Here is a 24,216-nt window from a genome sequence, read left to right as displayed (position 1 = left end):
TCGCGTTCCAAGCACATTTAACGGCGGGGAGATCCGCCGGAGTCAATTCTCCAGAATAAATCACCGAAAACCAACGAGTGCTGGCAGTCCAAATCGCGTCCATTCATCACAATCGACAGAGACCAGCGCTATTTTCACGAATATGTCGATCTCCGCCCAATCGCAAACGCGTTCCTACTCTTCTACTGCTCCTTTTACGTTTTACAAAGAAATACATCGAAAAACGTGTTTTTCGTATGTCTTTTATACAATCATTCCTTTGTAAACAGGAAAAATCGTACAGTTTGAAAAAGAACGCAAAAAAAGCGCCTGCGGTATCTAACAATAGTGACTGACAATAAGAGGATAATCCAATATAGTCATCGGACATATCCATATGGTCGCAATGTACTAGACGAGGAACTAGTCAAGGGACTAATGTTGTAACAATCGCTCTACATCCTTGTACCCAGCGATTGGGTCTTGACAACAGGTCATTTGTGTGTTAATCGGCAGATACCTGTATAGTCAACGATTCTCTCTTTCTCTCTCTCTCTCTCTCTCTCTCTCTGTCTGTCTCTCCTTCTCTCTATGAGCACATAATTGAAAATGATATTCCCATAGGAACCATTTCCCCCAAAACATTAATTCAACAAATGGTTCATATCCTCATTGTCCATTTTAAACATAATTATTCGATATTTTGATCCTGTGACTCTAAATAATAATTTAATTGTATTTATATCATATGCATAAGTATAAAAAAAAATTTTGCAACATTTTATCAGCTTATATTTCATTCAGATTTCGGCATTATCTGTTTTTCTTAATCGGTTTTGTGGGCAATAGTTTATTATGTAAAAATATTATCGACGAATATATTTAAATTTTATTAATGCAATATCGCAAAATTGTTTTTGACGAACAATAAGACAAATCTGATAAATATTGGGTCATACACAATGTATACTGCAGCGTTAAAAATATTGATGTTATGCTATGTCAACGATTGAATTAAAGATTATTTTTCACAGATATATGCAACTGTAACATTTTAAATAACTGTTTTATTCTATTTTTTTATATTTTTTCATCAATAAATACATATCCAACGCAGCAAAAAAATCTAGGAACTATAACATTTTTTTAGTATATGGATATTAACAATTTTAAAACCGCAATTTAAAATATACCGCAGCACGAAAAAGTCATATAATATTAGATCTTCCAAAACATTATTATATATTTCTTTCATACTCTGAGCAATTGTAAGTCGATTTTTTCTTAATGAAAATTTGATTAAATATCTTTTGATGTAACTTTCTACAAGTTATTATCTTACAATATTAAATATCTTGATATTGTAAAATTAAAATTCGTTCTATTCTAATTCAGCCAAAGTTTAAAATTATAAGAAATGCAACACTTTTTTATCTATTTTACAGTTTTAGAAATTAATTTCTGTTAGAATCACTTATTTTCAATTATTTATAATTTGAAATTTATAAGTCTTACAATCAATTTAAGTAATAAATAAAAAAGAGGGTCTCTTTTAAACTTCAACTAAAATGTTAATTTTAAAAAATATATTAAAAGATTCGCGAAAATTGTAGAGTGTCTTGAAACAATGGTCTTAGGATCACATTGTATAGATTTTAATTTAATAATTCTCCAATCTAAAATGATTTCTCAGACAGCAGATTTACATATAATTGAATTTTAATTTGCCTTGGAAGAGAACTATCCTTGCAGGAATAACCGCGGATATCCAGTCGCTAAACGATGATTGAGTCGGATTTTCGAATCTCGCGATTAAGTCAGTTCCCTCGTCGATTTGGCGCTTTTTTTCACCCATATTTTTCGAAGAAAAATTATTTTATATCCGAAAAGGAAATATATATTTCTCACGCATTAAGACCACAATTATAGACGGCAATTGATATCAGTAGTGTAAATAATAGCTGACGAGCACATTGAATGAATTTTATCACACCAATATTATTTAGCAACATCCATCCGAGCCATTTGTTCAACTTTGGCGGAAGAAGAATGATTATAAATTTTAACACGGAACGTATATGTACCGCAATTGAAGCAACCCACAGTCGCGGTTTACCGCATCCACCCCTTTCACCCCCTTCTATTCCCCTTGATATTGCAGACCGATGAATTGGCTTCCGGAGTACGAATGATGCCAGAGCCACGGATACATCGCACTTCAATTTGCATGGAGTAATATTATTTTATCCCCGAATCCAAGGACCAGTTTGCATATGCTTGCGCGCGCGAGCGCGTATTAATATCTGAAACGAAATTGCAATAACCCTCTCGCTATTATCAAATAAAAATCGAAACTTTTTGATATATATGGGACATTTATCCTTATATTATACCTCTAAATTTCTTTTTTTATTTAAATGTATACAAAAATGTTATAAAGATATATTATAAGAGCCAAATATGTATTATTACTCTAACTTATTATTATGCGTTATTAATTAATTTAATTTTAAACTTTAATTATATATCCAGCATTCTAATATATATCAAAATAATTGACAGATGTTTCCACAGAGTTTGCGATTGATATTTTTCTCTCGTTATGCAGGATTTCTCGCGTGCTGCCATTTCGTATGTCAAAATCGCAGCAGCTCTACACTTTGCGAGATAGTTCCGAGTGTCTGCTAAAGCTATTTGTAACTGTTACAGATATATACCTAACAATATTATGCATTATGGCGTTCTGAAATTATGATAATGAGACGTTTCCCGAATGAAAACATTTCAAGTGCGCAATTTCAACATAGAATTTATGAATATGTAATGGTTTCTTTGACACTCGTATGTATTGTCGAGAAACCTTGAAGAAAAGAATTCCACTATAAAAATGAATGATAGTGAAACGTATATAGCGTAATTACAATAAGTTATACGATAGATTCTTCAATTCTAATAGATTACTAAAAAAAAAAAAACTTTGATGGACATTGTTGCCCTTTCCCTGGCAGCTCCATGGCTGGCCTTAATTAATGAATATCCGATGGTGCTAATGTAATTAACGGCATTTGATTAACGGCATTGTGAACAAATAGTATCTAAATAACCTCCACGATCGTTCTCGTTTTCTTTGAATTGGCTGTGCTTACTCTGACCAGATGGTGCAGCAAATAGGCAAAAATACAGTCGTGTAATCGTACTAAGATTAATTCATTATTTATGTTTTATAACAGTTTTATCTTTTCTATTTCAACGATTATTTTGTTCTTTATATTTTCTCACTTTTCTGTGACAAATCGCCAGTTGATAGCTACAAAACCTAGAATTCTTACTTGAGCCATATTGAATATCGAGATTTAAAAATATTTCAAATATAATCTAAAGCATATTTACAGATATTTTTCTCGCCTGAAACGCGACTTATATGCATACATATCATAGCGAATAATTTGTCTTTGAGTTTATCATTTTTCTTTATATTTCGTTCTATTTGCAGTGTATTTGAAATATGTTTTTTCCATGTGCGATTTGCATACAAAGTAGACGCGCGAGAAAGGAGAAATAGAGACGTGTCGTTGCTATCAACTAGGTCGTAGATGACGAGTTTGGCCGCGTTTCAGGTGAACGAGTACTGTCCTTGGACAAAGTGCTCGTACGTAACCCCTTCGAGTATCCTTTACGTCCATGAACAAAGCGTTTCCATGATCCCATATGAATATCACGTGTGACAATATACGCTGATTTATCTTATGCATATTTAAGCATAGTTTGTAGAAATTCAGAGTAATCGATGCAGAAAATATTTTTTCAAATTGAATTAAAATAAGACGAGAGATACATTTAAACGATTGCTCTTTTATTAAATACCATCTTATACATGGAAGTTTCTACACGAGTGTAAATTTTAGCAGAGAAGCGATATTATCCGCGACAGAGGATTATGCAAACATGTAATTCAACGTATCAAAGCAACGTACAATTCTCAAACTAGAGTTCGCAGCGCAAGCAAGTCAAATTCGCCCGAGACAATTTCGGAGATCGTAACAGATTAAGCTTTAAGCTTGATCGGCCGACAACTAGAACTCAGTATCCAAATACTGTTATTGAACTACAACCGCAGTTACGATCGTCATAGTAACATGTAACGCGGAAAGCTGTTGCTGAAGTTTTAGTAAATAATAAGTTTAGTAAATATTAAGATTAATACTTGAACTTTGGAGCTTCCGATATTAAACATCGGAGAGATTCGACTATATGAATAAATCCGTTTTACAAGATAAGCAAGATTTAAAATATTCATGATCTGCCACATTAGTATAGCGGTATGCAACCATAACTTTTATTAAGATTTTGTTTAGTTATCTTAATCTTTTACATTTTATTTAAAAAATGACACATCGTTAGAATAAAAAATTATTTACCTTCTAAACATAAAAAAAAAGTGTTTACTAGTTTTTAATTACTAAATAAACTAATGTTTGAATTAAAGCGATAAATAAGTTTTAGCCATTAGTTCTCAATACTCGAAATCAATTTCGAATGTTATCTGCCATTTTTTACATATGCTCCGTGAAAAGTTATTATGTATTCAACGTACAGTCGACGTAAACATCATAAATTTCGTAGAGCACTTTTCTTTTAGCCAGTTTATTTGTATGTATGTCAAATGCATACATATCTTTTTTACTATAAGATATTTCTACTAATAACTTCAATAAAAAGCTGTCAAATTATAAAAGATTATATACTTTTTTAATGTAATATTGTACATGCAATAGATTTTTTGGGAGACAATATTTTTTACAGCTATAATATCACATATAGTACAAAAATATAGATATAACTATATATGTATGTATGTATATATTTAGCAGTAAAATATTTTTGACAAGGAAAAAAATAAAATATGCAGCAAACATGATGTTTATAAGTGCATTTATTAATATGCATTTTGTAAAGTAGAAAGCGATCATTTATTTGTTTATCATGTATGCTATCCCGTTATTAAAATCAGAATTTACATTTGAATTTTAATGAAAGTCGATAATTTAAATGTAAATTAAACTGCATATTTTACGCTCTTTCAGTTTGATAGTAACGCCTGCATCTATACATATTGCTACTTATGCGATACACGTTTTCCATGTGAAAAATATTGCATGTGTATAATATGACATCTCATGTTTCATGTAGGGTCTCTAAATAATTGACAAAGAGAGATAATTGCATGTTATATAAAAAATTATATGTAGCATATATTTTCTCAAAAAGTATATAACTTTTTCCTTAATATAGTCAATATGTGCAATATGTAAAACATTTTTTTATATGCTTGTGTATACGATATGACCATATAACAATCTGAAAAAAGCAATGTTTTTTTATCGATAACGAGATTCAATATTCATATTTAGATCACGTTCTGCATAAAGGACACAATCAGCAATCAAAATTTGATTGTTTGCTTCTTTTTTTCACAATTGGAATCATCATTTTATTTATGAGACAGCATCGCAAAAGTAAACTGCATGACTAACGAACTATCAAAATTCTTTTTACGAATAAAATGTATTTGCATATAACAAAAATATCCCTTATTATCATGGTAACTATTATAATTAAAAAGTGGCGCATAATTCGACTAATTCAACTGCATCAAATATGGAAAACAGGTTTCTCTTTAGTATGATTCTATCATAATGGCGAATTGATTATGTATTTTGCTACATGGAAGATAGTGACGTTAGTAGCTTAATTTGCAATTTTATTTTGCGTTCTGTTTCAGGCACTCTTACAAGCGCACGATGTTGCCGGCCACGAGGTCTACGGCGAGGAAGCCACCAGAGTAACACCACCGCCGCTTCTCACGTATCTAAATGGTGGCGACGACCTCGAAGGACAAAACGGTGATTTAGACGAGAAAATCACTCGCGTCAGACTGGTGCAGTTTCAGAAGAACACGGATGAGCCGATGGTGAGTAGCACTTCAAAGCACCTGTAATTGCAGAAACGTGCCTTTTCGGCAATACGAGACGGCGTTTTAAACCAGTATTTAATTTTACGACACTATATGAAATTTACTTGCAATCTCTCTTTCTCTTTCTCTCTCTGTGACATGATTTTTACGTGAAATAATATCAATATATATAGATATATACATTTGTTAAGGAAAAATGCTATTCACAATTTTCAGCGAAAGAATAAAATATACAAACGTTGAGTTAAAATGTATCATATTAAAAGATTTATGTCGCAAATATTATTTTATGTTGTGAGACAAATAAAAAAAAAATACAATAGACTATTCACAATATCTCATATTTTGAAAATGATAAATGTTAAATTTTTATGTGCAGTACAAAATAAACGATTGGATATTATCATAGAAATTTTAATTTTAAATTTGCATTATTATTTACTATACATGCGGCTTAACGCAGCATTAACATTCAGAAACACATTGCCAACAAAAATTTCATATCTGATTATCGCTAACGTGCTCTGCATTTACCATTTTTATTTTATTTCGTGTGGTTCTGTCACATTTTAGGGAATCACATTAAAAATGAACGAAGATGGACAATGCTTTGTTGCACGGATTATGCATGGTGGGATGATCCATAGACAAGCCACTCTTCATGTTGGTGACGAGATCAGAGAAATCAATGGTATACCAGTTCAGAATCAATCCGTTAATGCCTTGCAAAAGATTCTGGTAAGTATTATCATAAAATTACCCTCACAATCGTGGGTGAAATTTAAAAAATACAAAATTCTTTTTGGTAAACTGGATTATAAATATAATTTGATGTTCCTTTGAAAAAAAAGACATATTATAACTGATATAAATTTTAATTGTAAATTTAACAAAAGTTATATTTTGAAGCAACATATCATTCGATATCATTTTATTATTGGAAAATATATAATTTTTTTTCTTCCATTACACACCCATTACACACACAAATCTCGAGTCTGTACTCGTTTTTATTCAAATAAGTCATTACTTTTGCTTTCTCATAGACATAATATCTAAAGAGTCGATCTCTTTCGACTGTTACAGCGGGAGGCACGAGGATCTGTAACTTTCAAGATTGTGCCGTCGTACAGGAGCGCGCCGCCCCCCTGCGAGGTACAAGTAAGACCCAACACCCAAACCCATTCCCAAAACACTATCGCGTCTAGTAAGCCCGCATCATCCGCAACCTCCACGGGCATTAGCTCTGGAGGTGGTGCGAACAAACCCGGGAAACCGGTGAAAACCTCTGCAGCTACCACGAGCAAAGAGAAGACGTCTAAAGCGTCAAAATCTTCCAAGTCTAAGAGCGCTTCCTCGTCTACCGAGAGCACGCCTAGACGTCGCTTAAACCCATTATCGGCCCTACGATCGCGAAAGTCTTAAGACGTTCGATTTTGATCTCAAGTAGTTTATCCGATTAGATCGCGTATTCATAGAATCGCCAAAAATACATTCGTTTCAAGACATAATTGAGAGCTGGATTTCCAATAGAATAAATTTATGCCTTCTTCCAATGATACTGCTAAATTTATCGAGCGAAATTGATTTACGAACTTAAGCCTTATAGAGTAGATAGCTTGTAGCTCCAATAAGTAATTATGCATGTAGGTAGCAGATAATTAGGCTTTTTTCAATACGCTTTATTAGCGAATACACTAGTCATATAATGGTTTCGCGAATTTCTATAATATTATCGTGATACTTTATTAGAGTAGATTTGGATGATAAATATGCAATATTAAAAATATAATTTATATATTTAAACCTTTAAATATGTCGAATCAAAATATTTATTTATTTATTTATTTATTTATGATTTACTAATTTATTTTTTGAGAGATTATTTACACAAGCATATTTATAATTTTTAATTACTATTTATTGATTTATATAAATTAATAATTAGATTGTAAACAAATTATAATCAACTATATATCCATTATAAAATTAAACTTAGTTCTCTAGTCAAGCATTAATATTATGTCTCTTGTATGTTATTATTGATTATAACCTAGGGACATGCTTCGAAGCGTGATCTATCAATCGCTTAAATAGTTTGTCTTAGTTTCTCTCACGATCTTCTGATCTAACAAGAGGAACTTTAGAAATCCTGATAGAGCTTATAATAATAAACAGCTAATAAAATTTCCGCTACGTTATATATATTATATATGCAAATTATTACAGATAATTATACATAAAGGAAAAATCAAGAATTTAATTTAATTAGATGATTCAAACTTTACACGACTAGCTTTTGTAATGAAATATTGCTCCATATTTTGCTTTATATAAGTTGGATTTGTATTCTACGTATAATACGAAGTACTTGGAAGAACCCATGTGAAGTGCGAGAAGTCTCTGCCTATTATCCGTTCCGCGATTAGGAAAGTTTTGAGCCCGATAACGAACAGAGGGATATGCGATTAGTTTCTCAATAGTTTGTAGTTTGTATACAGTTTCCTGCGTAATTCCATCCAAGGTAGACCACGGAGTTTACAAGAAGTTTGCAGGAGAAGACAGTTAATAGTGTCCATTATGGATAATCACATATGGGATAATCCGCTATTAGAAAAAAATTTTCGCGTTATGTAATTGGTAATAAAAAATAATGTATCAACATGGACGTTTTTATGGGAAATTTGGAATTATTTTAGGAGCTCTTATTAATAAATTGGTAAATTTTCTGCCGGAATTAAGCAAAGTTTGTATGAACTTTATATAAGAATAATATTATGAAAAACAATTAGGTGAAATATATTCTCTTGACATCTTTTATATAATGTATACTCGTAAAGTATATTCTTTTGACATGTTTTAATACACAGTTGTTATTCCTAACTAATATATATATATATATATATATATATATAACACATATATAGGGTGAGCCTAAAAATAAGTTAATTAATATTCTTTGATGATTTTAATATCAATTTTTAATAACTAAACTTAATAAATAAATTAATGGATAAATTTAATTCTTATATATTACTATATAAATACTTTTACTACATCTTCGCACAGAACAAAATATAATTTTGATGCATGTGTCAAAATTCCTTTTTTCTAATTTTTTAAACATATAACGAACAAGGATATTCACCTATCGATGTCATAAGTTATCTTAGAATCTTAGGTAACTTGGGACATAGTTTCACTACTAATCTTTGTTAACATTGACGGAAGGAACGAAAATTGATATCTGGCGGTTTACATGCGCCAGCTTACGCGCAATATTCTCGAATAGTTGAATATATTCGGTGACAAATTTTGATAGTTCAACGTTTGGCCATATTTAGAGTTTCTAATAATTAGAGCACTAATTACTTCTTGAAGAATGAAACGTTAAATTCTTAAAGCAACTTCCTTTTTTGTGATTATAAATATTTGCCGTTTGAATAAATCGTACAATTACAATGATTCTGAGCAGCATAATAGAATTTATAAATTTTTATCTTTTTTCGGATCATAGTACAGTCATAGAGCGCAGGTAAACTTTATTTAGTTTTTTCACGATGTCAATAAATTGGTTTTGGCTGAACAGTTTTTCATTTTTGATTTACAATACGATCAAGCAAAATCGGATAAAAAAGTTATAAACTGGGTTTGTTTACTGAAACCACTTTAAACAATGCTTTTTCAAAAATTCATTTGTCAACTGACAATTTCAGAAATTTAAAAGTGAACGATATTGTTCAATGCTTGGATGATTTTTATTACACTCAAATTTTGTTTGTTCAATTCTAATGAGATTTTTAACAAATTTTCATATTAACGTTGATTTATAAATTGATAAATAACAATTCCTGACAAATTTTACGGAATTTTTGAAATAAAAGTATCTCTTGAAAATTAATTTATATGTATTTAATAGAAGATTCGTGCAATTTATAATTTATAAAATAATGATATACTTTTGAGATTTCTTATGAGATAATTATTTTTAATGTTCATTCAATTAGCAAATTTTTATCTCACCTGTTTTTATAAAACGGGCAATTTACTGGAGATGTTTAAATAGACACGTCTCATATCGCTTTTTATTACGTTCCATTAATTACTTCAAAATAGGATTTCAAGCAATAATGCAAAACGTATGTAATTGGCACTAGTGGAAGTAAAAACGAGATCACATTCAAAGCGTAATAATTTTGATGTTAAATCAGAGCGTAATCGTGTTAAGCCAAACCGTTGCACAAAGTATCATCCATTCTCTAAGAATTGTACAATATATTGAAATAATGCGCTGTTTAACAAATATGTCTTGAATGTGATCAATACTTGCAGAGGTTTTCACCAGAGTTATACCCGTAGTATAAGATACACATATGCATAACAATATATGAAATGATATTCTTTTTAATTAATTATTTACTGTTTTACAAAAAAAGAATTCAGATATAACTAATACTGCTTGACGTACCGAGAAATACTAATAAGTATTTACACTCACTTGCCACGATCGTTTTTATAACAGAAAATATTATTTTCTATTCTTTTATATATCTCGCTGTTTTTCTCAGTACGCAAGCAGTGCTACGCAAGACAAAGGTTTCTTTCAGCATAACGCCAAATCCAATAAAATTAAATTGAGAGAACAGTTTTTTTTCCCCGGTTCGGAATTTTATTAGGTACAGCTACTTTTATGTTATTGCAAATTTAATTTTAAATACAGTACGCGTGAAATGAGTGCTTCTTCAATCAATCTACGAGATTGATGAGACACTTGACGGAGTAAACGATTTTATGTTTGCAATATTTCCAATAAAATTAAATTGAGAGAACAGTTTTTTTTCCCCGGTTCGGAATTTTATTAGGTACAGCTACTTTTATAATTTAATTAATTTAATTTTAAATACAGTACGCGTGAAATGAGTGCTTCTTCAATCAATCTACGAGATTGATGAGACACTTGACGTTTATGTTTGCAATATTTGCAATGTCCTTGCAATATTTTCATAGCTCACAATTCTGCGTGTCGAGAGTTCGTGCCTCGAGAGTACGTTGTACATAATTTAATTTTATGAACTTGTCAAAGGTCCGTACAATATGCAGTTACATGTACAGCTCTTTAAATGGATGTACAATACACCCTTCTTCGCGTGTCCACATGTACAAAGAATGTTCGACTTCAAATTGCTTATCCCAAACTGCATTGCGATGTAGATAATGGGCGTCCTACGATTGTTGCAATTGTACGGCAACAGGACATACGCTAGTCTCGCATGATATATAATATTCTCTTTCTTCTCTAGGATTATATAGCGCTTGCAATACGCAAGCATCGCATATAAGAGTGCTCTGAAATTGACGATATATTTGACAAGAAAATATAAAAATTTAATATTTTACAAGGAATATAATTATTTATTTTATTTAATCGTCATTGCAACAAATGCGTTCCTTTGACGATATAATTTCACGAAACTGAAATTTTGCCAATTGTAACGTCAATCTTACAGCACTGCGCACATATGTTTCATATAGTTGATTGTCCCTGCACTGACCCGTACTCAAAGTTCACATTAATGTCATGAACATTAATTCTGTAATAAGATAAAGCGTAACTGGTGACCTGTTCTGATAGTATTAACGTAAGAAGATGACGCTCGCTCAACTGAGATTACTTGGATTAATGTTGCAAGTATTAAAATTGCTAGAATTGGACATGATATCGTCGACTAACGTGAATTTTGTGAATTATGGGCCAGTGTGATGCTGACATCTCGCCCTATATTGCGAGATCCAAATAATTGAATAAAATTAATGCAATTAATGGGACGATATTGTTAGAAAATAATTTATGTGATATCCACACACATATATATTAGAAATATATATATTATAATCTATATCTCTATAAGGCAAGGTCGGTACGAGCGGTGTAACAAAACGCTTTAGTCGGCGCTTTCGAGTTCACGGAGCGTGCATGTTTCTTTTTCGCTCTTTTTCCCCGGTTTTTTTCTCTCTCTTTCTCTCAAGCTCTTTCTCTCGTTCCCTCTTTCTCTCATTCTTTTGTAATTTTGTTCTTCACTTTCACTCTACCTCTCCGTATCTCTGATTTTATCTTACGACGTTTGAGTCAAAAACAACATCTCGTTACTGATAGTACGATAGTTTACTTTTTACGGGGAAAAGAAGTATACGAGGAATGCACACTTTCGTTTCCACATGTGTTGGAATGTTGTTTGTGTTTTTGTCATATAAGGAAGCTTTTGTTACACCCCTCATTATACCCTCACCTGCATGAAGGACATTTTTGCGAACTGATGCTTTTCTTTTTGGCCAAATGTAGCCCTTTGCATCATAAATGCATACACGTAAGGCTATGTAAATCGATCGATGGGTTTTTAGTCGAGATTGCAAAACTCTCTGGGCCGTTCGTTAATCATCGTTTTGCACGAACTCACTCGCGATTGTGTAGATAACGCGCAAGCCTGGTAGCAGTGTGATTTAATCTCTTTTTTTTAACCTATTAAATAATATACAGTTATAATCTTTTAATTTTGAGAGACTCGTATAAATATATCTAAAATCGAGTAACCAAGTTGATCAATTAAAAGCCGAAGGCGATCAGCGCTCAGTTGGTTCTCGTGAGATCAACACGTTAATAAAGCAAAAACGAGCAAGCAAAGTGCAAAATATCAGCTATCGGCTCGTATCGCGGATAACGTTTTCAATTAAAATGCCGACATCTCCGCATTGCAGCTGTTGGTCGTCGGAGTTGTACAGGAAAAGCGTTATAAAGAAAAAGCATTTGTTCTTTTCTTTACTCTGGTGATTTTCCACTGCACGAATTCTATTTCTGTATATATATTATAAATAATGCAATAAAAACTTGCAGTATCGCGTCAACTTAGTAATCGTAGGATATTATGAGTCTTGTAAATTTATGAGAGAGAGAAAAAAAAAACCGAGGTCTATGACGCAAATAATGGTACATAATGGCTATACGATAATTAAAATCGTATGTTAGGTTTAGTCGATGCAGTTTTCATTTTGCTAATGGTAGTAATATTGCCACATCGACATAACGCTCGATAAGTTAGCGATCGTCTCCGGGGATTGCATACTTTATATACGAAGACGAGGAGTCTTCGTTATAAGATCTTGGAACTACTCATTATTTATATCACGTTTATTCCAAAATCTGTGTAATATCAATGTGTCGATATATTGTTTAACTATATAACATTGTTCAACGTAGTTTGATATTACACAGTTTAAATCCTCGATCATTTTCGTATCACGAAGAAATCGATATGTACATATCGATTTATCTTGATCTCTTCTTATCGAATATGCATGTTTCTCAAACATCTTCGTGGAACTTCGCCGTTTATTTACGCAAAGCTTTACCGCGATATAAATCGATTTCTTCTGTTCAAGCAAATCTTATAATTCGAATCTCCATCAGTGGATTACGAAATCTCAATCGGCCGCGGTATGTAATAAACTATATGTAATGAACCACGTGGGAAATCATGCGAGATATATTCATCTTTTAAATATAATTAACCCTCTTAAAAGCGATGGGATTCTATGTTGGATGCGTAGTACATTTTCCCATAGTTTATTAATTTAACCAGATTTATTTTTTTTAGCGATTTATCCCGCTTTTCTTGCCTCTCCTTATTTTTTATCACGTATACTATACTCTCATAATTTGATTATATGTAATTTTATCGTGTACCATCGTACTGAAGATGTATATAATTATCATGAATTACTAATTTGGAGTCTATCTCGGAGTATAAACAGCAGAAATATTTATCGTATGAAAAATTAAAATTTGCAGTTTATTTAATGGCATATATGAAGTTTTCCAAAAGAGAGGTGCGGAAAGTTCTGCTGACATTATGCAAACAGATATGATCGAAACTTTTTGAGAATTTGCGCGAACTGCAGATTGCGTTCTTAGGAAAGTTGGGGAAACTTTTGCGGAGACAAAACGAACCTTCGATTTCGTCTCCGAGTTATTTTTACAACGTTGCGTCATGGACGCGTTACGTAATTTATGTCATGCAGAGTAGTTTTATTTCTAAAAAAGTTTAATACTTATTTTACAATCCTGAATCCTTATTGGATCCATGAATATTTCACATGAAGGATACGAAATCGTCCGTAAAGACATTTGTCGCGGCTAATATTGTCTTGGCTCGGGATGTGTTCGTGTGTGAAAGTATTTCTTGGCTGCATAATTATGCATTGAACTTGAAAGTATTATTATCAATGCGTGCCGTGTAATATGGCGGACGTACGCGTGTAATTTCAGAAACGTATCGTACAAACGAGCTTTTCTTGGCGAAGATTCAAACATGCCGTTAGCGCAGATTTCATTTATATCGTTTCTTAAATATGCGCGATGTAAATTCGGCCGGAATTCGCGCGGATTGCCGAAACATCGATTCGATGATATCAAACCGCGTTAGCGGAAACGATTCTGCAAATATTATATAATTATACGATATTCGCTTGCCGTATAAAAGCGCATGCGTTATCCTCCCATTTCTTGTCGTGCGAACGCGTCTGCTTTTTCGATTTGACAGACTCATCGTATCAAAAGCGAGGTTTTAATCGCGATTTTAATTCACTCTGAAAAGACTCGTGTTTCATCGTTGATGAAATAAAAATTAAGATTCTGCGAGATTGCGTTATTCCACGACAAAAGCAGCGCACACGGTTGATTTTAATAAACCGCAGAAATAGACGGACACAAACCCTCTGCGTTTGTCGGTGACGTTTTTCTCGGAGACATTTACGTCGGCGTGCAATGAACTCGATATCTTTTCATCGCCGTTCATGTACCGCTTCATCCCGAAATACACGCACGGGGCGTATTTTCAGGCGTTTAATTAAGAGTTCTTACGACCTACTTGCTCGAAATATTTCGCTGTTGACGGCGAACGCGCATGCCGACGATGACGCTCGGTATATCTCGTTCTTATTGCTCCATGATTTTGGTAGGCGACGATGATTCTGTAGTTAGCACACTTTGTTATAGACTTTAATAATGTAACGCAATTAAATTTGTTACAAAAAAATATAAAAATATTTTCTATTTCTTCGTGTATTATATTAATATTTAATTATAAATATATTGTTACTAACATAAATGTAATATATCAGACGAAAAATATATTCAAATCAATCACAAAGATGCTGGCTGCTTTTGGCGGTCCGACAGTTCGCAAACACGGTTACATTTCAATCATTGTAGTTGTGTTTGAAGAGGCTCGAAAGCCTCATAGTATATCCCGAAGATAACCGGCCATTAACAGCCGAAAGCCACCCTAACGCGGGCGCATGGCTCGCCGGTACGATTGTTTCATATAAACCACCCCGAGAAGTTGGCACTCGGGACACGTAGTATAATTCTTTACCCTCTCTCTCTCTCTCTCTCTTTCTTTTTCCCTCTCTCTCTCGTCCTCTCTCTCTCTCGCCGTCCCTTGGCCTTTGTCGTCTTTTCAGAGGATGCACGATTCCCCGGGTTCCAATAGCCGCCGTCGTAAGCAACGCCGACGCCGGCAACATCGTCCTTCGTAAGCATTCTCGACCTTATCCTAGCGCGTTGTTGCCACCCTCCCTGTAACCCCGAGCACGCCCGGGCAAGCAAACATTTATCCACGATTTGAAATTAATGTTTCGACCCACCGCGTCCCAAACGACCGTCTCCGTATCGCCCCTCGATGTGTGCCGAGATGGCGAAAGCGAGAGTTCGGAAGTTATTAGCTCGTCCAAGTTATTACCCGCGTCTCTAAAAGTAAGCATATTTCACCTCCTATCTTTTCACGCTTTTTTTTTTTTTTTTTTTTTTTTTTTTTTACTTTGTTTTATTGGCCAATCGTATCGCCTCGTAATTATTGGACTGTCCACAGAGACGAACAATACATGCTGATTTAGAGATACCCGTTTCACTACATTCGTATAAGTTTTTTTCTCATCACAACATTTTAAAATTATAAAATGACTAATATATTCTCTTTCTGGATAAATTCTATTCTCGAGAAAAAGGATCTGTACACTCTCTTAACAATTCCCCTTGCAATATTATCGTGTACAAATGTCTAACACGTGCAAAAATTTCCGTACATGCAGTTGAGGGTAGATTGCAAATAATGTCGTCTATTCCAGTTCAGATAAAATAGACCGTTGTTTAATATAAGCGCCGCGGTTTGATTTTACCTCCGGAGAGATCTAAACACCGCGGGCGCCATTACTATTAATAAAATCTTCAAGATATTTCTCTAATAAGTGTCAGTAAAACACACACTAATGGCTTCAAATAAGGCACTTCCCTCTTTTTCCGTACTTGAATCAACAGACATTATTTTCGACGTATTCTGTACCTGAAAAAAAAAAAAAAATTGCGAATCTATTCTAGAAATGTTGCGACGTCGAACAATGACGATGATTCTTAGAAGCTTCTAGTCTCTCATTGTGTGTAAATATTTTAGTTCTGAAAGATCGATATATAGTTACAATCAATATCGTTTAATATATAACCGCGTGCGGTTCAGTTTCCATTATCAATTTTTTGATATCTTGATGTGAGACGTAGCATTCGTTTGTACATACTCTGTACTTATATATTTGCTTATGTTCATACATGTGTTTAACGTAGCGCCCAGCCTCTCGCTCTCTCGTTATGCACCACGTAGAAATGCAACAAAGAAGAAGTGGATCTGTTAAGAAAGTGATATATTGCCTACTTCCTCGCACTCTCTATACTATACTTGTGTACACAGTTGCGTGCACATATACATATATATACACACACACACACACACACAAATACACAAAAGACACATACATACACACGTATATATGCAACGGCTTGATTGGATTAGATTTTGTAAAGCGTTGTAAAATGTGTTGGGAGTTTATAGGTGTTATAAGAGATCTCAACGCAGATTTCTTATCGATGTATAATTTCAAATTATTGGTGTGACAAATATCTGTATATGCGATTGCATAGTATATAGACCATATTTTTCGAAATATACAATTTCATTATACTTTCGGGAGTGCAAGGTAGAAAGACGCAGGACAGATGAACGTTAACTATCACTTTACGTTATAAGAATGTTACGAGCTCGAAAGGGAGGAATAAGTATATACGACAAGAATGACTCGTATTCAACAGATTCGATTAAGATACGCAGTAACTGCCGCCTGTAGAAAAATCGCTATTTTTGATAACTGCAAATGTATACGCATTCAATAAATCGAATCGGACGGCAAGAATAAGTCCTACTATAATACGTATCAAAACGCTATCCGTCTTTCGTGAAAACGAGCTTACGAAGTTAAGCATTCTCTGTCCCGTGCGTCTGTGTTGTACTCATTATACGTTGAAAGGGAGCATTTACGGCTAATAATCGTTGCGCGAACACATGCGCATTCGAAATGAGTAACAAAACCCGTCTACATGGTACGAATAAGACAATGTAATACCTAAAAGCGTTTCGCGATGACGAACATAAAACGAGGACAGGGGTATCTCAAGTGTTACACGGGAAGCGAGACACCCTCGGTAACGATAAACACTCCCCCCCCTCCGCCACGATCGTACCACGTTGCATTTCCGACGCCATCACTCTCGGACCCCCAACCCCCCCCAATCGCACCTTTAGGCAGGAGCGGCAACAACATCGGCGAGCGCAACGGCTGCGGCGTTGTTACCCTACAGTGCATTGTACGAAGATATAATAAAGCATGTGAACCGCGTTGGAACACACCACGAGTCGTCGCACGTTACCTATATAACGTGACCTCTTGTCCGTGCCCGTCGTAGAAATAGAATCAACGAGCGACACATGCACAACCACCCACCCACCCATACACGAACACGCGCGCACACATACACACACACACACAAGAACTGTCTGTCTGTCCGTCTGTTCCATTAGACACACATGCTCAGATGTGTTCAACATGCCCCTCCGTATTGTCACCCTCCATTACCGCCCGTTTATCGCTCTTGCACCTTGCAACGATAGCGCTCGAATCGTTGTTGACACTTTATCGTCCCGCACGAAGGCATCTCAAGATCTCATTAGACGTCTCGAGAAAAATTAGTTTCTTTTTCGCAATTTGTAGCGCGCGTGAAAGGTCGATCGTCATAAGATACTTCAGAGAAAATAAACTTTTATCGTATGCGTTGAATACTATACACAATATGTGTAGATTCTCGTATATTAGATAAATTTAATTGAGTGTTATAATTAATATATCAAAAAAAATATATCTTTTTAATCGCAAAAAAATACTTCAATTATTTATGAATTACATAAAAGTTGAAATTCTTTTAATAATGATTGAATATATAATGTAATTATATTTTTTGGCAGCACGTCCTTTCAATATAAATAGGGCATTGATTTTCTTCGATACATTTTTCACTCACGGCAGTGTTCTCATATAATAAGACGCGGATTAAACGCGTGATGCAATGAAATTCTATTCGTCGAAATTGATCCTTCAATCTCGCTATTCTCAGATTTGATTCTGGGCACGTGCGTATCTTCTGCTTCTACCGGCGATTCGTACTTTCGATTTATAACGTTCTCTGCTTCGTGAAGAATATGCCATGAGGAATGAAAATATGATTCGACGTTCTACGATCGCGTGCGAAAGGCATCTATAATATTTGTATCGTACAGGCGACATTTGGAGTGAACTGAAAACGCGATACCGATTTCTCGAGTAAATCCGCAAACGATAGAAAAATATTTCGGTTACTTGATCTTATTTTATCCTTATATCGCGCATTATTCTTTGTTAATCACCCTCAATCACAACGCACACCACTTCACACAAATGTTAATTGCAGTATACGTGGATGAAATAGGTAATCACTACGTGTGTCTGTGTGTGTTGTTCAGTTTAATAAACCCCGACCTATATATATATATATATACATACATTATCTGTGATGTTCGTGATCCGAATAGAATTTTTTGACCCTTGCAGTAATGACTGAAAAACTATTTCACAAAAGCACAACCGATTCTCTAAAGAACATATCGCAGTATAATGCTAAATAATCAATCCGATTTAATTAAACAAATATATAATACTATATAAACACGTGTACCGCGTATACGATATGAATTATCATATAGTACGTTATATTGATTAGCCTAGTGAGGGAGACAATAGAATGAAAATTATGATTCGTTAAGATTTGTTAAGATTCAAGAAAATTATAATGCTATTATAATATTATTATGAGATATTTGTTGAGCCATGCATTTAAAAAAAAAAAATCCAACATTTTTCAATCACGATTCAAGCTAATAGCGATGATGAAAAATATCGATGCACGTTGTTAATTTGATTGGATAAAATCTACCGCTACCGCGATAGACGATTGCAAAATTTTTAGTCGAATTTATTCTGCGTGTACTGCGATACGATTCTTTTTATCTCCCCCTTCCGAAAGGCAAGACCGAAGCTTGGCTTTTCGGTCTGGCGCTCGGAAGCATATAGTCCGGTCCCGATGGAAATCGACAAGAGGATTCAGCAGCATCAGCAGCAGTCAGTCCACCAGACGAGTTGTCGATAGCGCAGTACCTGCTATATCACTGAGTAGAATTGTCTTTCCCAGTGTCGCCTGAAAATCCCATCAGCAGCATACCATCGTCAACCTCTTCCTATCGTACGCCCGTTCATTTCTTCTTTGAAGTAGAGCGCAGCTTCCAATGCACGTCGGAAACCCACATACTGAAACCACCATGTCCATGCACTGTCCTCTGCGACGTTACTATGGAAACGGGATGGGCACAATCGCTCGCGGTGACTTTATTCGAACAGTGCGGCCCGAGAGAAGTTTGGGGACGCGTCGTGTCGTTGCCAAGCTCTGCGGGATCGGTTTCATAAAAGGAATTCGCCTCATTATTCCTCCCATCCGAATCGGAGCGAGATAGGAATTTGTAATCAGATAGAATGGAAATTTCCATACTATACATGATACAGACAGGATATGAATTCTATCGAAACTGGAGTTGCGGAAAATAGATATAATATCGATCTCTCACAAAATATATATAATTTTGATTCAAGAAATATACTCGCAGTAAACTCTCTCATTTGCTCAGATAATTAACTTCAACATGCAATTTGTTTCCGCATTATTTTACGCTCCGAATATAATTTACTGACGGAGAACATAGTTCATCATTTTACATTGTTTGTCGATGAGTAGTGGACAAACTCCGGACATTCCAGACATTTCGGACATGTATTAATATGACATTATTATTACATCAAACTCATGCAATGGAAATAAAATTAGGATATTTTTTTGATTATTTACTAAATAAATATATTATGAAGCCGATTCACAGAATATCTTTATAAGACACGTTGTTCTATGTGTTTTACATTGTTTTTAAAATTTATTATTTTCCCATTTTCCTCGATTAAATGTTATATATTATTCGGTCAATTGTATATAAGTATAAATTGTATATAATTGTATATTATTATAAGTCATGAATTATTCGTTATCTTATAATCCCCACTTGATATTAAAGCAATTATTAATGAAGCCGCAATGTGACGATGGAGTCATTGCGAGTATGACAAGTCGAGACTCTATCGAGACTCTGAAGCGTTAGTAGAGTGTCTCTCGCCAACTTGTGAACATTTCGCCGGAAACAAGCTCCCTCTAATCATTTGTGCGAAATTCAGAAAGATCTGAGCTAAAGTTAATCGCGCGGATGCATACTCCTGTTAAGTTGAACAGTGATCTAATCGCGGACTTTATATGATCGGAGGTAAACCACGAGAACTTCTACCAGCTTGCTCCCGCTTGAAAATGTTTTATTTCCAATGCGCGCAAAGGAACTTCTCTCTCACATAAAACGCGAGGCGTATCACGAGCATTAGAATGTTACTGTACCAGTCCGGTTTGATTTCTCCCAACTTCCCGACGAAAAGCATCGAGAGTTCTCGCTCGAAACTCGCATTTCCGCGCCACGCTCATCACACGTGCCACAGAACTGCGAGCTCAAAATTACTTCGTACAGTCGACTCGTAGCAGGTGTTGGGCATGTACCGGAGAACAACGATAATCTATGCGTGCAATATCACTTCCTATAAAATCCAAATAAGCAAGCAATAATGGAAAAATAATAGAAAAATCAAATATATTTGTTGTTATTTATTGTTTGCTTAATTAGATTGCATATCAATGGCGGTCCTCTGTACTGTATCGGCGTCATTTGCACAATACAAAATACTAGTTAATAAAACATATAATTTATATAAGATTTACTTCAAACACACACACACACACACACACATACACTATTCCACACATTTTCAATAAAGCACCACAATTTTCTTATTATTACACCATTATTTAGCTACTGATCATCATTTTTTAATAATTAAAAATGTCGCTGAATCACAGTGTAGAATGCTGTTATAGGTGATGATTCAAATCAGAGATTTGTATAATTTTGGCGAACCCACTTTTCATGATGCAGACATACAGGAGAGAATGATCTCTATTTATTTGTGATAACAGAAACGTAAAAATTCTCGTAAAATTAATCTCTTTTTCTATCTGAAATATCGAAAATTGAATACTTCGTAGCTGTAGCGGTTTTCATTTCTGATTTACATATTTCACGCGTAGATTATACGTGGTAGAGCCCAACGCTCGTAAGCGTCGAGGGTACGAAACATCTGTCTATAATAGTACGAGGATCTAGTAAAGCCTGCATGTGCTACACACAGCATTGCGCACCGTGCATCTCGGAAGCGTTGACGCGTGCGACTGAACCGTAGGTGCTCTTTATCGTTGATTGTATCATTCTTATCACTTTTTTTCTTCCCTCGCGCAACGTGCGCGGGGCGACCTTCGATTAATCCGTATTACGTTTGGTGCGACTCTATTAATTAATTAATTAATTGATCTTCCTTTTACCGCGATAGACGATTGCAAAATTTTTAGTCGAATTTATTCTGCGTGTACTGCGATACGATTCTTTTTATCTCCCCCTTCCGAAAGGCAAGACCGAAGCTTGGCTTTTCGGTCTGGCGCTCGGAAGCATATAGTCCGGTCCCGATGGAAATCGACAAGAGGATTCAGCAGCATCAGCAGCAGTCAGTCCACCAGACGAGTTGTCGATAGCGCAGTACCTGCTATATCACTGAGTAGAATTGTCTTTCCCAGTGTCGCCTGAAAATCCCATCAGCAGCATACCATCGTCAACCTCTTCCTATCGTACGCCCGTTCATTTCTTCTTTGAAGTAGAGCGCAGCTTCCAATGCACGTCGGAAACCCACATACTGAAACCACCATGTCCATGCACTGTCCTCTGCGACGTTACTATGGAAACGGGATGGGCACAATCGCTCGCGGTGACTTTATTCGAACAGTGCGGCCCGAGAGAAGTTTGGGGACGCGTCGTGTCGTTGCCAAGCTCTGCGGGATCGGTTTCATAAAAGGAATTCGCCTCATTATTCCTCCCATCCGAATCGGAGCGAGATAGGAATTTGTAATCAGATAGAATGGAAATTTCCATACTATACATGATACAGACAGGATATGAATTCTATCGAAACTGGAGTTGCGGAAAATAGATATAATATCGATCTCTCACAAAATATATATAATTTTGATTCAAGAAATATACTCGCAGTAAACTCTCTCATTTGCTCAGATAATTAACTTCAACATGCAATTTGTTTCCGCATTATTTTACGCTCCGAATATAATTTACTGACGGAGAACATAGTTCATCATTTTATATCGTTTGTCGATGAGTAGTGGACAAACTCCGGACATTCCAGACATTTCGGACATGTATTAATATGACATTATTATTACATCAAACTCATGCAATGGAAATAAAATTAGGATATTTTTTTGATTATTTACTAAATAAATATATTATGAAGCCGATTCACAGAATATCTTTATAAGACACGTTGTTCTATGTGTTTTACATTGTTTTTAAAATTTATTATTTTCCCATTTTCCTCGATTAAATGTTATATATTATTCGGTCAATTGTATATAAGTATAAATTGTATATAATTGTATATTATTATAAGTCATGAATTATTCGTTATCTTATAATCCCCACTTGATATTAAAGCAATTATTAATGAAGCCGCAATGTGACGATGGAGTCATTGCGAGTATGACAAGTCGAGACTCTATCGAGACTCTGAAGCGTTAGTAGAGTGTCTCTCGCCAACTTGTGAACATTTCGCCGGAAACAAGTCTAATCTAATCATTTGTGCGAAATTCAGAAAGATCTGAGCTAAAGTTAATCGCGCGGATGCATACTCCTGTTAAGTTGAACAGTGATCGCGGAGCGGACTTTATATGATCGGAGGTAAACCACGAGAACTTCTACCAGCTTGCTCCCGCTTGAAAATGTTTTATTTCCAATGCGCGCAAAGGAACTTCTCTCTCACATAAAACGCGAGGCGTATCACGAGCATTAGAATGTTACTGTACCAGTCCGGTTTGATTTCTCCCAACTTCCCGACGAAAAGCATCGAGAGTTCTCGCTCGAAACTCGCATTTCCGCGCCACGCTCATCACACGTGCCACAGAACTGCGAGCTCAAAATTACTTCGTACAGTCGACTCGTAGCAGGTGTTGGGCATGTACCGGAGAACAACGATAATCTATGCGTGCAATATCACTTCCTATAAAATCCAAATAAGCAAGCAATAATGGAAAAATAATAGAAAAATCAAATATATTTGTTGTTATTTATTGTTTGCTTAATTAGATTGCATATCAATGGCGGTCCTCTGTACTGTATCGGCGTCATTTGCACAATACAAAATACTAGTTAATAAAACATATAATTTATATAAGATTTACTTCAAACACACACACACACACACACACATACACTATTCCACACATTTTCAATAAAGCACCACAATTTTCTTATTATTACACCATTATTTAGCTACTGATCATCATTTTTTAATAATTAAAAATGTCGCTGAATCACAGTGTAGAATGCTGTTATAGGTGATGATTCAAATCAGAGATTTGTATAATTTTGGCGAACCCACTTTTCATGATGCAGACATACAGGAGAGAATGATCTCTATTTATTTGTGATAACAGAAACGTAAAAATTCTCGTAAAATTAATCTCTTTTTCTATCTGAAATATCGAAAATTGAATACTTCGTAGCTGTAGCGGTTTTCATTTCTGATTTACATATTTC

General features: G+C 34.7%; 1 protein-coding gene across 1 annotated transcript in view; it reads left to right on the top strand.

The window, feature by feature from the left end:
* Positions 1-24,216, top strand: part of LOC115233967 (peripheral plasma membrane protein CASK) — a 188,232-nt gene that overhangs the window by 151,275 nt on the left and 12,741 nt on the right. The window contains exons 12-14 of the mRNA XM_029804634.1: positions 5,762-5,950; positions 6,527-6,691; positions 7,040-7,108. Coding sequence (XP_029660494.1) covers positions 5,762-5,950; positions 6,527-6,691; positions 7,040-7,108 — 423 coding nt within the window. The remainder of the gene's footprint in view (positions 1-5,761; positions 5,951-6,526; positions 6,692-7,039; positions 7,109-24,216) is intronic.

The sequence above is a fragment of the Formica exsecta genome, unplaced genomic scaffold, assembly GCF_003651465.1.
Source record: "Formica exsecta isolate Colony F162 unplaced genomic scaffold, ASM365146v1 scaffold192, whole genome shotgun sequence".
Taxonomy (NCBI): domain Eukaryota; kingdom Metazoa; phylum Arthropoda; class Insecta; order Hymenoptera; family Formicidae; genus Formica; species Formica exsecta.
Note: the sequence above shows the minus strand (reverse complement) of the source record. Positions and strands in the feature narration are given on the sequence as shown.